At 44.1% G+C, this 13,499-nt stretch overlaps 1 protein-coding gene across 4 annotated transcripts in view; it reads right to left on the bottom strand.

Annotated features, from left to right (window-relative positions):
* The window catches only part of LOC133423567 (NACHT, LRR and PYD domains-containing protein 12-like), a 96,186-nt gene that overhangs the window by 9,563 nt on the left and 73,124 nt on the right, over nucleotides 1–13,499 (bottom strand). Inside the window, exons 6-9 of one of the 4 annotated variants that reach the window (XM_061713791.1) lie at nucleotides 5,532–5,770; nucleotides 3,649–5,437; nucleotides 3,282–3,458; nucleotides 1,116–1,289 (exon numbers count right to left, since the gene is read on the bottom strand). The exons of 2 other annotated variants lie outside the window; for them this stretch is intronic. In XM_061713791.1, coding sequence (XP_061569775.1) covers nucleotides 1,116–1,289; nucleotides 3,282–3,458; nucleotides 3,649–5,437; nucleotides 5,532–5,770 — 2,379 coding nt within the window. Of the gene's footprint in view, nucleotides 1–1,115; nucleotides 1,290–3,281; nucleotides 3,459–3,648; nucleotides 5,441–5,531; nucleotides 5,771–13,499 lie in introns of all 4 variants that reach the window. One more of the 4 variants, XM_061713790.1, reaches the window with a different exon arrangement.

Here is a 13,499-nt window from a genome sequence, read left to right as displayed (position 1 = left end):
GCTGCACCACCGTGCCCCCTAAGTCACTCATTCAACGAAGACGTTGACCGAGTTGCTGCTAAGACCGTCCTAATGGCTTGGCATGGACTTTGTTAAGAGGCTAGCGGCCTGCAGGCTAAATCGGCAGAGGTGGATCTGTGAGCCTGACGGAGAAGTGATGGAGCCTGACAGCGTCGCCGTGTGAGGGGAGCGACGGAGGCGACCGTGAGTCATCTCCGCAGCTGCTGGATATCTCTGCTCATCCTCAAAGACTGGGGTGGTGCAACATCACTGAAGGGACCGTTGTCTTATTCAGCCTTCGTTTGTTGGTGGCTGCAACATTTGGACATTTGAGTATTACTTTATATTACTGCCCGCTATAAGTTAATTATCTGGGCCCAAAGGACGTCTGAGTTTATAGAGACCATTCTGAATGCTTTTATCATCCTGAGGGTTGGAAGAGTTTCTGAATAGTTTTGAAAGCAATATTTAACTGCTATTTCTGTTTTCTTTAAGTAAATGTTTTATAATTTTCCTGACGTGTGTTTATTGACTACTTTTGATCATTTTAGTAGTTAATGCAAATTGGCAGTAATTTAAGATTTAATGGTTTAAAGAGTGAAAATTAAGTTGTAATTGTATGTTGAAGAGCAGAAATGTTGAACGATCGCTTGCACATCAGCTGAATTCTGTTGACTTTATTGAAGGAACCCCAAGTTCTCTGAAGGTTCAACGAACTCAGGTCAGCACCTCGTTCTGGTCACATCCACTGGAGAGGCGCTACACTTCCACTCAGACTCCAACTTTTACACTTTAAACATCATCACACATCTCTTCCAGGAGAGAAGGGAGAAATAAACTTCTGGACATGTTTAATTAAATTAATTTTACTATATTAACCTCTAAAGGGAACTGATGATTGCAGCAGAAATAGTCAGTGTTACAGAGTCACTAGAAAGAGTCTTTCTAGAAGTTTGCAGGTGTGTTCAGGAACGATCTCCTGCAGCCGTCTGTATGACGGAGAACCTGAAGACGTCTCTGACTGAACACAGTCCTTAGTTTTATCTGTGGTTGTGGAGGATCTGTTTGGACGGACTTTTCAAAGCATCTACGATGTTTTAAATCTGGGAACTGACCTCAGAGTCTCCAGTCTGCAGTCTGGACTCTCCAGGAAATGCCACAGATGTTTCACTCCTGAATCCTGCAGCTGGTTCAGACTCAGGTCCAGATGTTCCAGATGGGAGGGGTTGGACTTCAGAGCTGAGACCAGAGAAGAACATCTGATCTCTGACAGACCGCAGTCCTGCAATCTGAACAAAAAAAAGTTCTTCAAATTTCAACTTTGTCATCAGGTTCATGTGGGTCATCACTGGTATCGGGACTTTATAAAACAGGTTTAAAAGTACTATTATATCCATGATGTTGGTTCCTGGTTGTTCCTCTGACATGTTCACCTTTTAATGAACATCCTGGAGTTTTCTGCTAGAATAGAACAGAACAGAATAGAATAGAATAGAATAGAATAGAATAGAATAGAAAAGAATAGAAAAGAATAGAGTTTAATGCCATTTGTACAAGTTAAAAACAGCTACCTAGGAAGTATTGTGCATGTCCCAGAGTCCCGGGGGGTTCATGGTTCTGAGTGAGAGAGTGGGGGTTCCCTCCTTGGTGTCCGGAGCCAACAGCCTTACAGTAGCTGGTAGAAGCTGTTGTAGAAGCTCTGTAGGTGCTGATGCTCAGGCTGTAGCCCCCCCACTGGAACAGACCATGGAGGGTGGCGTCGGTCCCTGAGGGGGCTCTGTGCTGGTTGTCAGTCTGCACGCCTTCCAGTCATCTTCAGGATTCTCTCTGTTTTCTGTCAGAGGCCTTTTTGTATGTCTTTATGTTTTGTTCAAATAAAGAACTTTGCTGCCCTCTGTCACCTTTGGTTCTCCTGCTTTTGGGTTCTGTAATCTCACCTCATGACAGAATCTGCAGCTGTTTTAAAACTAGTTCAGACTCAGGAAACTGCAGACTACAAACACAAGAAAGTACAAAGTACTTATCAAACGTGTAATCTGACCTGATGTACTGGGACTTCAGACCAGTGACACTCACTTCAGTTGCCATGAAGAGTCTGGAGAAGCTGGTCCTCCGACAGCTCAACTCTGTGCTGCCAGACACCGTTGACCTTTTCAGTTTGCCTACCGCTCCAACAGATCAGTGGACGATGCGGTGGCTTTGGCACTTCAATTCTGCAACACCTGGACTCTTATGACACCGATGCACAGCTTCTGTTCCTGGATTACAGCTCAGCCTTCAATCCAATCAGGCCGCTGAAGCGACCACGAAGCTGGCAGACCTGGAAGTACCCGCTCCCACCCAGAACTGGATCCTGGACTTTCTCACAGACGTGGTGAGGATGGGAGAGAAGGTCTGCTGAGCTCACAGTGAGCACAGGAACCCCGCAGGGCTGCTGCCTCAGCCCACAACTCTTCTCCCTCTACACATATGACTGAACCTCCAACCAGAACAATAACATCCCCATCGAGGACGCGGACGACATCTCCATCCTTGGTCTGATTACAGGGAAGGACGAGTCCTCGCACAGGAACCTGGTCCACAAAATCACTGTCTCTGGGGGAGACAATGATCTGGTTCTGAACCTGGAAAGAACTAAAGAATTCATCCTGGACTTCAGGAACCCCCCCCCCCTCTGCAGCATCCTCTCCTCAGGGGACTGTGGTTGAGCGGACTGAGAGCTCCAGGTTCCTGGGCCTTCAGATCAGTGAAGCCTCAGCTGGAACAGCAGAACACACTGCAGCTCTGGTGGAGAAAGCTCAACCCCCTCACAACGTACAATACAATACTTACAAAAGCAAAAGTAAAATGTACAATAAATCTCTCATCTACCTGGTAAATGTCCTGTATTTAACGGTGATGCAACTCAGGGTCCTCAGCTGGACAACAAGGACATTGTATAGCGATAAATATATTTTTGTATTATATGTACATTGTTGTTATTGCAATATATGTTGACTGTTGTTATATAGTTATTTATCCTTTTCTTATTTTTGTGTATTTCTGACTTGCGTCTGATGCAAATGCTAATAAACCTCTATTCCATTCTATTATTTTAGTATTTTATTTTATTTTACTATATCCTATTCTATTCTATTAGAGATAGAATTTTTCCAAAATAAAGATGTTTCTTCATATCAGATCTTAAATATTTCCTAAAGATGTTTCGGATTAAAGTATTTTTGTCACATCTTTGGAGGTTGATCAGTGGATAAATGTGGAAACATCTAAAGTGGACTGACCTCAGAGTCTCCAGTCTACAGTTTGGACTCTCCAGTCCACCAGACAGAAGCTTCACTCCTGAATCCTGCATGGCCTGGTTCCGACTCAGGTCCAGTTCTGTCAGATGGGAGGGGTTGGACTTCAGAGCGGACGCAACAACTTCATAGTGAGTCTCTGAGAGATGACATCCAACAAATCTGTGATGAGAGAAAACATGAAGTCAGTTGTAATAAAGTCTGATTTAAAGCCAGACTGATTAAGGTGACTTGAGGTGACCCAGAATAAAACAAACACATCCGACTTCAAAGGTTTTCCTTTTCAAGATCAAAACAAGATTTGAAGAAGTGAACTGCTAACTGATGGTGTTATTGATCCATCTGGACTCACCGAGCCTTTCTGCAGTTCCTCACAGCTGGAATCAGTCTCAGTCGACCCCCTGGTGTTGTGTTGTACTTGTTCAGGTCCAACTCATCCAGAACCTCCTCCGACATCTGCAGCATGTAGGCCAGAGCTGAACACTGGATACCAGAGAGTTCCTGCTCTGATCTGTTCTCTGACTTCAGGAACTCTTGGATCTGCTGATGAACTGAGAGGTCGTTCATCTCCGTCAGACACTGGAAGATGTTGATGCTTCTGTCAGGAGACCTGCTGCCAGTGTTCATCTTCTTCAGGTTGTTGATGACTCTCTGGATGGTTTCTGGATCGTTCTCCGTCTGGTCCAGCAGACCTCCTAACAGTCTCTGGTTGGACTCCACAGAAAGACCATGAAGGAATCGGACAAACAGGTCCAGGTGGCCATTTTTACTCTCCAGGGATTTCTGCATGACTCTCTCCAGGAAGTCATCCAGAGATGAATATCTGTAGTTTCCACCCATGACGTTCTCCAGCACATCTGTGTTTCTGGTGGAGCAACAGTGGAGCACGTAGACTGCAGCCAGGAACTCCTGGATGCTCAGATGAACAAAGCAGTAGACGGGTTTCTGGAAGACCTCACACTCTCTCCTGAAAATCTGGGTACAAACTCCTGAGTACACCGAGGCCTCTGGGACATCAAGACCACACTGCTCCAGGTCTTCTTGGTAGAACATGATGTTTCCTTTGTCCAGATGTTCAAACGCCAGCCTCCCCAGCTTCAGAAGAAGGTCCCTGTCAGCCTCCGTCAGCTCCTGTGGACTCGTCTCATGTCCCTCCTGGTACTTGTTCCTGTTCCTCTTTGTCTGGACCACCAGGAAGTGGGAGAACATGTCAGTCAGGGTCTTGGGCAGCTCTCCTCTCTGCTCTGTGGTCAACTTGTGGTCCAGAACTGAAGCAGTGATCCAGCAAAAGACCGGGAGTTTACACATGATGTGGAGGGTTCTGGATGTCTTCATGTGGGAGACGATGCTGCTGGACCACTCTTCATCCCTGAACCTCCTCCTGAAGTATTCCTCCTTCTGGCCGTCGGTGAAGCCTCGTACTTCTGTCACCCTGTCCACGTGTTTCTGAGGGATCTGATTGGCTGCTGCAGGTCTGGAAGTGATCCAGATGAGAGCTGAGGGAAGCAGGTTCCCCTGGATGAGGTTGGTCAGCAGCACGTTGACCGATGAGCTCTGTGTGACGTCAGACACGACCGGACCGTTGTTGAAGTCCAGGGAACGTCTGCTTTCATCCAGGCCGTCAAAGATGAACAACGGTTTCCCGGCAGCCAGCTGCTCTGCTGTGAGCTTCTGTAACGATGGATGGAAAACCTGGATCAGCCTGAGAAGACTGAGCTGCTCATCTCCGATCAGGTGCAGCTCCCTGAACGAGAGCAGAATCACCACAGTGACGTCTTGGTTCTCCGAGCCCTCGGCCCAGTCCAGAGAGAACTTCTGAACCGAGAAAGTTTTCCCAGAGCCAGCGACGCCGTTGGTCAGAACCACTCTGATGTCTCCACGTTGGTCAGGTAAAGCTTTAAAGATGTCCTGGCACCTGATTGGAGTGTCATGGTGTCTCTTCATCCTGGAAGCTGTCTCCAGCTGCCTCACCTCATGTTGGGTATCAACCTCTTCACTCAGTCCCTCTGTGATGAAGAGCTCCGTGTAGATCCTGTTGAGGGGGGTTCTACTTCCTGGTTCATCAGTTCCTTCAGTCACATGTTCACATCTGCTCCTCAGACTGGTCTTGTGTTCATCTCGGACCTCTTGCAGACCAGCATCTGCTGAAAGACAATAAGAACTCTGAAACTACAGAACAAAAGTCTTTCCAGTTGTCAGAAATGAGTCCATCAGCAGACAGAAGTTCAGTCTTACCTCGTACAGTTCTGCTGCTCTGACTGGCTGTCTGCAGTCCAGCTCTGGTTCTGGATCTTTTTCCACACTGGGGACAGGAGGACGGTCCTGGTGGAGCAGACTGGTCCCAGTATGAGCTCATGCAGCATCTGCAGAACCAGTGTCCACAGCTGCTGGAGACTGGATCCTTCAGGACGTCCTGACACAAAGGACAGCAGGACGGCTGCTCCTCCACACCAACTCCTCTCCTCTTCCTCCCTCTGTGAAGACATGTCTTCATTAATAAAGTCATTTATGACTGTTGTAGAAAATCATCCAGATGAGTCAACAGTGTCCAGAAGCTCAGATGGTCTCAGACAGTAAAAGTCCGGCTGCTTTTCTGTTTGAATTCAGCCTCCAGACGGGAATATAAAGGTCTGATTTTTGAGTTTGTACATTCCTCCCCTTTAATCAATAAAGAAGAAACTGCAGTTTTTCCTTGTCTTGGTTTTTGAAGCCTCATAAAGGATGGATTTTCCCTCTTCTGCCCACTTGGACCGTGATCTGACAAAAGCACCTGGGGCTTTGTTAAGGTACAACTGATCTGATTGAGTCTGAGCATTTAAGATTCCTACTTTATCTTCTTCCCAACGATTCTAAATAGAGTAATAATTGAGAAATGTTTTAATCGGTTCACCAGAAGCAACAGAGAGTTTTCTTATTGCAAATTGTAAATTTGCATTAACATTCCCATCAGGTTTTAACCGTGTAAACTGTCTTGTGTGAGGATTGCTGGCTCTCCACACGTCCACCAGACCATCCTCATTCTTAAAGTGCTCAATGGAAGATTTGACACACAATGAAAGATACCTAAGGAATCACTGATATGAAAATTCAAGATACTGAACCTATATACACTGCTTTGATTATGGATGCCTGCAGCCATGACTGCTTTGTTCTTTGAATTTTTGTTGTGTTTTGCATGACGTGTGCATCTATTTCTGACATGGAAATGTAGAGTTCAGTGTAAACTGTTGTTGTTTTTGTATAACACAAAACTACAATAAAAATTAAAGTATATAAAAAAAAAGTTATGTTTATTTAAAAAGTACACGCACGTTAAAAGAGAGTTCTTTTTTTTTTTTTTTTATTGATCTTTTTATAAGAAACAACATACACTTAAAACATGGAAACGTGTAGTCAAACAGACGCATTATACATTGTCTCCTTTTTTTTTTTTTTTTTTTTAAACACACAAAACCTAACAAAGGAACAGAGTCTCTGTAGCGTTAAAAAATAAATAAACACATGAGCAAGAAATGAAACTGGAAATAAATAAAACATAAAAAAAAACAAATTAAGGAGATGAAAAGAAAATTAAGGGAGGGGGGGGGTCAGTCGGTGGGTAGAGTCTTCAACGCGGTAAAGTGGTCTATGAACGATTGCCATTTGTGAATGAATTTAGGTGAGTTGCCTTTTACAGAGTATCTCACCTTCTCCAATTTAAGAAAAAACATAACATCACTAAGCCAAATAGAAATAGACGGGGACCTGGGGGATTTCCATATAAGTAAGATACGACGTCTTGCTAAAAGGGATGTGAAAGCCAATACTTCTGACTGTGTGTGGCTGATATGTGAGGAGTCAACAGAGAGTCCGAATATTACTAAGAGAGGGGCCATAACAACTTTTTTACCCAGAACTTTAGACATGATCACAGAATAATCACTCCAAAATTTCTGTAACCTAGGACAGGAGAAAAACATATGACTTAAATTGCAGGGAGAACCCTGGCATCTGTCGCATAAGTCTGCAACATTCGGATATATTTCCGATAATCGGGATTTTGATAGGTGGGCTCTATGCAGCACCTTAAATTGAATAAGTTCTAGTCTAGCGCAAGGCGTGCTAGATCGTATGCTACGGATAGCTTTATCCCACAGCTCCCCTGTGAAGTCAAGGCCCAACTCTCGTCCCCAACCCTCCCAAGCTTTATCTACAGAATGATCATCAAATGTCATACACAGTGCATATATCTTAGATATCAGAGACTTTTGACTGAGTTTCATAGTTAGAAGATCATCCCACGGTTGGTTCGCAGGAAGGGAAGGGAAGCATGGAAACAAAGCAGAGGCGCAGTGTCGAAGCTGGAAGTAGCGAAACAAATGGGAGGCAGGCAAATTGAACTTTGACCTCAGATCTGAGAATGTGGAAAAGATACCATCCTTATATAGATCCCTGAAGTGCTTAATGCCCCGGTTGTACGAAATCATAAAAGTGGTGTCTATTAGTGATGGAGGGAACAGATGATTCTTAGTAACAGGTGTATAGATGGATGGAGAAGCAAATTTAAAGTGGCGCCTAAACTGTGACCAAATCTTAAGGGAGGAAAGCACCACAGGGCTATTTGTAAACTTAGAGGGATTCAATGGTAAAGAGGAGGAGAGTAGGGCCGTTACAGAGGATGAAGAGAGTGACTGAGCCTCCAATCTGCACCATAATAACTCAGGAGACTGAAGCCAATAAATTAGTTTGTGAATATGCGCTGACCAATAGTAAAGCATAAAGTTTGGTAGTGCTAGACCCCCATTAAATTTAAATTTTTGGAGAAGCGAATACCTCACTCTGGGTGTCTTACCGGCCCATAAAAAGTTGGAAACAATTTGGTCAAGTGATTTAAAAAAAGATTTTGGTAGAAATAAAGGAGTGCATTGGAACAAAAAAAGAAATTTAGGCAATACAGTCATTTTCACTGTGTTAATTCTTCCTATCAGCGACAGTGGTAGGGAGTTCCACCTCTGTAAGTCCGCCTTCACTTGAGTTACCAGTGAGGAAAAATTAGCGGTGAAAAGAGAGGGCAGAGTGCGGGTCACATTAATCCCTAAGTATCTAAAGTCCGACGGGCTGAGTTTAAAGGGGATATCAGATTAGTTGTAAAGCAGAGGAGTTTATGGGGAAGCATTCACACTTGTTAAGATTGACCTTATAGCCGGAGAAGGATCCATAATTCTTCAACAGAGATAATATTGGTGCAATGCTGGTTAAAGGGTCAGATACATATAAAAGGAGGTCGTCTGCATAAAGTGACAATTTGAGTTCCACATTGGACCTAGAGACTCTGCGAAATAGAGGAAGAGTTCTTAGAGCAATTGAAAGTGGTTCGACGGATAGAGCGAATAGCAAAGGGGAGAGAGGGCAGCCCTGTCTCGTGCCACGTGATAATGTAAAATAAGTGGAGTAGTTGTCATTGGTGTGAATGCTGGCCTGAGGGGAAGTGTAAAGAAGTCTAATCCACGATATAAACCTGTGTCCAAATCCGAATTTATGAAGTGTTGCAAAAAGATAGTTAAATTCGACACGATCAAACGCTTTTTCAGCATCAATTGCGATAACAACTTCAGGGAGTGGAGAAGAATCTTTAGAGAGAATCACATTAAGAAGTGTACGAACATTATAAAAGAGCTGGCGTCCCTTGATGAAACCATTCTGCTCCTCAGATATGATGCTAGGAAGGATCTTATCAAGACGAATTGCTAGTGCTTTGGCAAAAATTTTGACATCCACATTCAGTAAAGACAAGGGCCTGTAAGAAGTGCATGATTCAGGGTCCTTGTCCTTCTTCAAAAGGAGGGCAATGGACGCCTGCATTAAAGAGGGAGGCAATGAGCCATGATCAAGGGACTCATTGTACATTGAAAGTAAAAGGGGGGCTAATTTGTCTTTGAATTTTTTGAAAAACTCAGCTCCGAACCCATCGGGACCAGGGGCCTTGTTGCTTTGCGTAGCTTCAATGGCGGCAGCAATTTCTTGCAAGCTGAAAGGAGCATCGAGGCCATTAGCCACATCCAAATTAATAGTAGGGACAGTGATATTATCAAGAAAGGAGGTCATTTCTGCTGTGTCAAGTGGAGATTCTGACTCATAGAGAGAGGAGTAGTATGACTTAAAAATTGTGTTGATGGCGATTGGATCGGTGGTAAGTGTGCCATTAGAATCTCTAATGCTGGGAATCAGTCTCGACGTTGCTTGCCTTTTTAATTGGTGAGCCAATAACCTGCTTGGTTTATCGCCGTGTTCATAATAGTTGGCATGAGCGCGTAATAGGAGCCGTTCAGAATCGGCTGTCGCTATAAGATCGAATTTTGACTGCAAATCAAGCCGTTGTTTCAGTAAACTCGGACTTGGGTTAACTGAGTTTAGTCTGTCTGTGTCCTGAATTTTAGATGTGAGCTCCTGTAATTTAGCCCTGCGGATTTTACTGGCGTATGCTGAATAAGAGATAATCTGTCCTCGCAAATATGCTTTGAGTGATTCCCATACTAGCGAAAAACTGGTAGAGTCTGTTTTGTTTAATGCAATGAAATCATCTATTGAAGCAGATATAGAAACATTAAATGCATCGTCGGATAAAAGCAATGGATTAAACCTCCAGGGAGAAGAAAAACGGGGGCGCTCAGACCATGTTATATTCAAAGTTAGAGGGGCGTGATCCGAAATAACAATTGGGTGGTATACGACAGAAGTAATTTTGGGGAGAAGAGAGCCATCAACAAAAAAATAGTCAATACGTGAATATGACTGATGTACTTGAGAAAAAAAAGAGAATTCCTTATCTCCAGGATGTGAGAACCTCCACGGATCAACAAGCCCGTTCTTGACTGTAAAATCGGTAATAGATTTTGACATAGAAGATTGAGTCAAAGTACGAGGATTCGAACGGTCCAAAGAAGGATTAATAACACAATTCAGATCACCGCCCAGTATTGTAATATGCGTATTTAAGAAAGGGAGGTTGCCAAACAGCCTATCCGTAAAATTGGGGTCATCAAAATTAGGGGCATATATATTCACCAACAATACAGGGTTACAGTATAGAGTGCCCGCAACAATAAGATATCTACCATTCTTATCAGATATTGTCCTGGAGACGGAGAAATTGACTCTTTTGTTGATCAAAATTGCTACTCCTCTAGACCTAGAATCAAAATTTGAATGAAAAATATCACCCACCCAAGCTCGTTTGAGTCTGAAATGATCTTTATTTCGCAAATGAGTTTCCTGAAGGAAAGCTATGTCAGTGTCCAAGTGTTTCAAATGTGAAAAAATCTTTGATCGCTTAATTGGATTATTCACACCTTTAACATTCCAGCTAGTGAATGTAATGTTTGATCCAGTATCAGGCTTGCGCAGATTACGATCGCTCATAGGCATTCTCTGAGAGAAAATAAGACCGACTCACCCACCACCAGAGGAGATATAAGGAAAAAAGGTAAAAGGGAAAACCAAAACAAACAAAACTCAGGAGTATATACATACCTACAGAGACAAAAAGCCAACATCCCATAACCCCCGCCCACCCACCCAACGCACATTAGATGATCCCATCCCCAAACGATGGAAACAGCCGTGCTGGCTTCAAAGGAAGCCATTCTCGAAAGGAGATGCTTTCGACTGTAAAGCTAGATACAAAAACGAAAACAAAATTAGCTCCTGCAGAGTTAAAACCTTAAAAAAAAAAATAAAATAAAATATGAGGCATATGAAACCAACAATCTGAGCCATTCTGACGATCGCTGTCTTGTCAGGGTAACAACAAACGTTAATTAAATTAAGGAGATCTTTGGCCTATAGAACAATGATATATACATATATGTACTCACACACCCACACAGACACGCACACACATGCACACAATTTAAGCAAAGACAGGGGTGTGTGCATATTTTCTAATCAAGGCATCATACCAGAGAAATGATTAGGCCTTCAATTTTAAACGGTGTTGTTCCCATTGATAGTTAGAAGAGAGAAAAATAAATAAATAAATAAATTAAAAAAAAAAAAAAAAATAAATAAATAAATAAAAAATTACGACATAAAGTCCCATTTTCTGAATTGACTCAGTCACTCACCCCGGGCCAGAGTCCCGCATGGAGGCATATGAAACCAACAATCTGAGCCATTCTGACGATCGCTGTCTTGTCAGGGTAACAACAAACGTTAATTAAAATTAAGGAGATCTTTGGCCTATAGAACAATGATATATACATATATGCACTCGCACACCCACACCCACACAGACACGCACACACATGCACACAATTTAAGCAAAGACAGGGGTGTGTGCATATTTTCTAATCAAGGCATCATACCAGAGAAATGATTAGGCCTTCAATTTTAAACGGTGTTGTTCCCATTGATAGTTAGAAGAGAAAAAAATAAATAAATTAATAAATAAAAAAAAATAAATAAATAAATAAAAATAAAAAAAATTAAAAAAATTAAAAAAAAAATAAAAAATTACGACATAAAGTCCCATTTTCTGAATTGACTCAGTCACTCACCCCGGGCCAGAGTCCCGCATGGACAGCAAGCTGGATAAATCGTCCCAGAAAATTAGCTGGTAGTCACTTTTTTTATTTTCCTGATGAATGCCAGGGCTTCATCTGGCGACGTGAAGTCACGCTGCTGGCCATCATGGGTTACACGCAGCCGGGCGGGATACAGCAATCCATGCCGGACTCCTTCAATCTCCCGCAGCTGACGGCGCACGTCATTAAAGGCAGCGCGCGCCCGCGCTGTCTTGGCTGTGTGATCCGGGAACACGGAGATGCTCATACCCCGGACTTTTATCCGCTGCCGCACTCTCGCCTTTCTCAGGATGTCAGCGCAGTCGGTGTAATAATGGAGCCTTGCCACTATTGCGTGGGGCCGCTCCCCGGTCTTCGGTCTCGGCATGAGGGTGCGGTGGGCTCTGTCCACCACCGGCTCTGCGTCGAGGGAGAAGGCTTCCGCCAGGAGCCTGGAAACTCTGGCTGCAGATGAAGAGTCAGGATCCTCCTCCGGGACGCCAATAATCCGTAGGTTCTGCCGACGGGACCTTGACTCCAAATCCTCGCATCTGTCCTCCAGCCTCACATATTCTTTCGACAAGTGATCAACTTTTTTCTGGAGAGCAACGATGTCATCTGAGCAGCTTGAGAGCGAGAGCTCGATCCCAGCGACCGTGGCTGCGAGACCCGCGACGTCCGCCTTCATGGAGGAAATACTGCCAGAAAGATCAGCTTTAAGGGAAAGCAGCTCGGACTTAATGGACGTTAAATTCTCGTTCAGTGCTTGCTGAAGCTCTGACCTAAATACAGCCGCAACATCATTGCGAAGAGCGGAGAGAAGTTCGGTTTTAAGCCGGCTGAACTCCGCAGCTGGAACCTGCGCAGCGCAGGTGCTCTCCGGAGGAGGGGAATCACCGCGGGGCGAGGAGACGGCATGAGCAGCAGGCCGCGGGTTAGCTGGAGGGTTATTCCCCGCTTTGATGGACTTTGGAGGCATTTCCGTGGTAAGTCGTCGAAGTAACCGCGTTGAAAATAGGTTAGTTAAAACCAAAGCCGTGGGAGTGATACAAAAAGTGCCAATAAATGCTGAATTAAAATTAACTCTGCAGGAGCTCCGCTAATTACGTCTCACCCCATGTAAAGCTAAGCCGGAAGCCCCTAAAAGAGAGTTCTGAGTGAGCAGATGGCGGTGGCAGGACGGCTGCCAACGTGAATGTTGGACTCATTAAACCTTTATTATGTATATCTATAATAATAATAATGACTTGGATTTATATAGCACCCTTCAAGGCACCCAGAGCGCTTTTTTACAGAAATCATTATTCATTCATACACATTCTCTCCGGTGGTGGTAAGCTACATTTGTAGCCACAGCTGCCCTGGGGCAGACTGACGGAAGCGTGGCTGCCATATCGCGCCTAACGGCCCCTCCGACCACCACCAACATTCAAACACATTCAAACACATTCACACGGGGCAAGGTGGGTAAGGTGTCTTGCCCAAGGACACTACGACAGCAAACTGGGACAGAGCGGGATTCGAACCGCCGACCTTCCGATCATTGGACGACCCACTCTTCCACCTGAGCTACTGCCGCCCCAATGTATATCTTTATTATGTATATCCATGGTTACGTTAGTAACAGAGAATAAAAAGTGTATTCATATAGAAGTAGAACAAT

This window comes from Cololabis saira, chromosome 22, assembly GCF_033807715.1.
Source record: "Cololabis saira isolate AMF1-May2022 chromosome 22, fColSai1.1, whole genome shotgun sequence".
NCBI lineage: Eukaryota > Metazoa > Chordata > Actinopteri > Beloniformes > Belonidae > Cololabis > Cololabis saira.
Note: the sequence above shows the minus strand (reverse complement) of the source record. Positions and strands in the feature narration are given on the sequence as shown.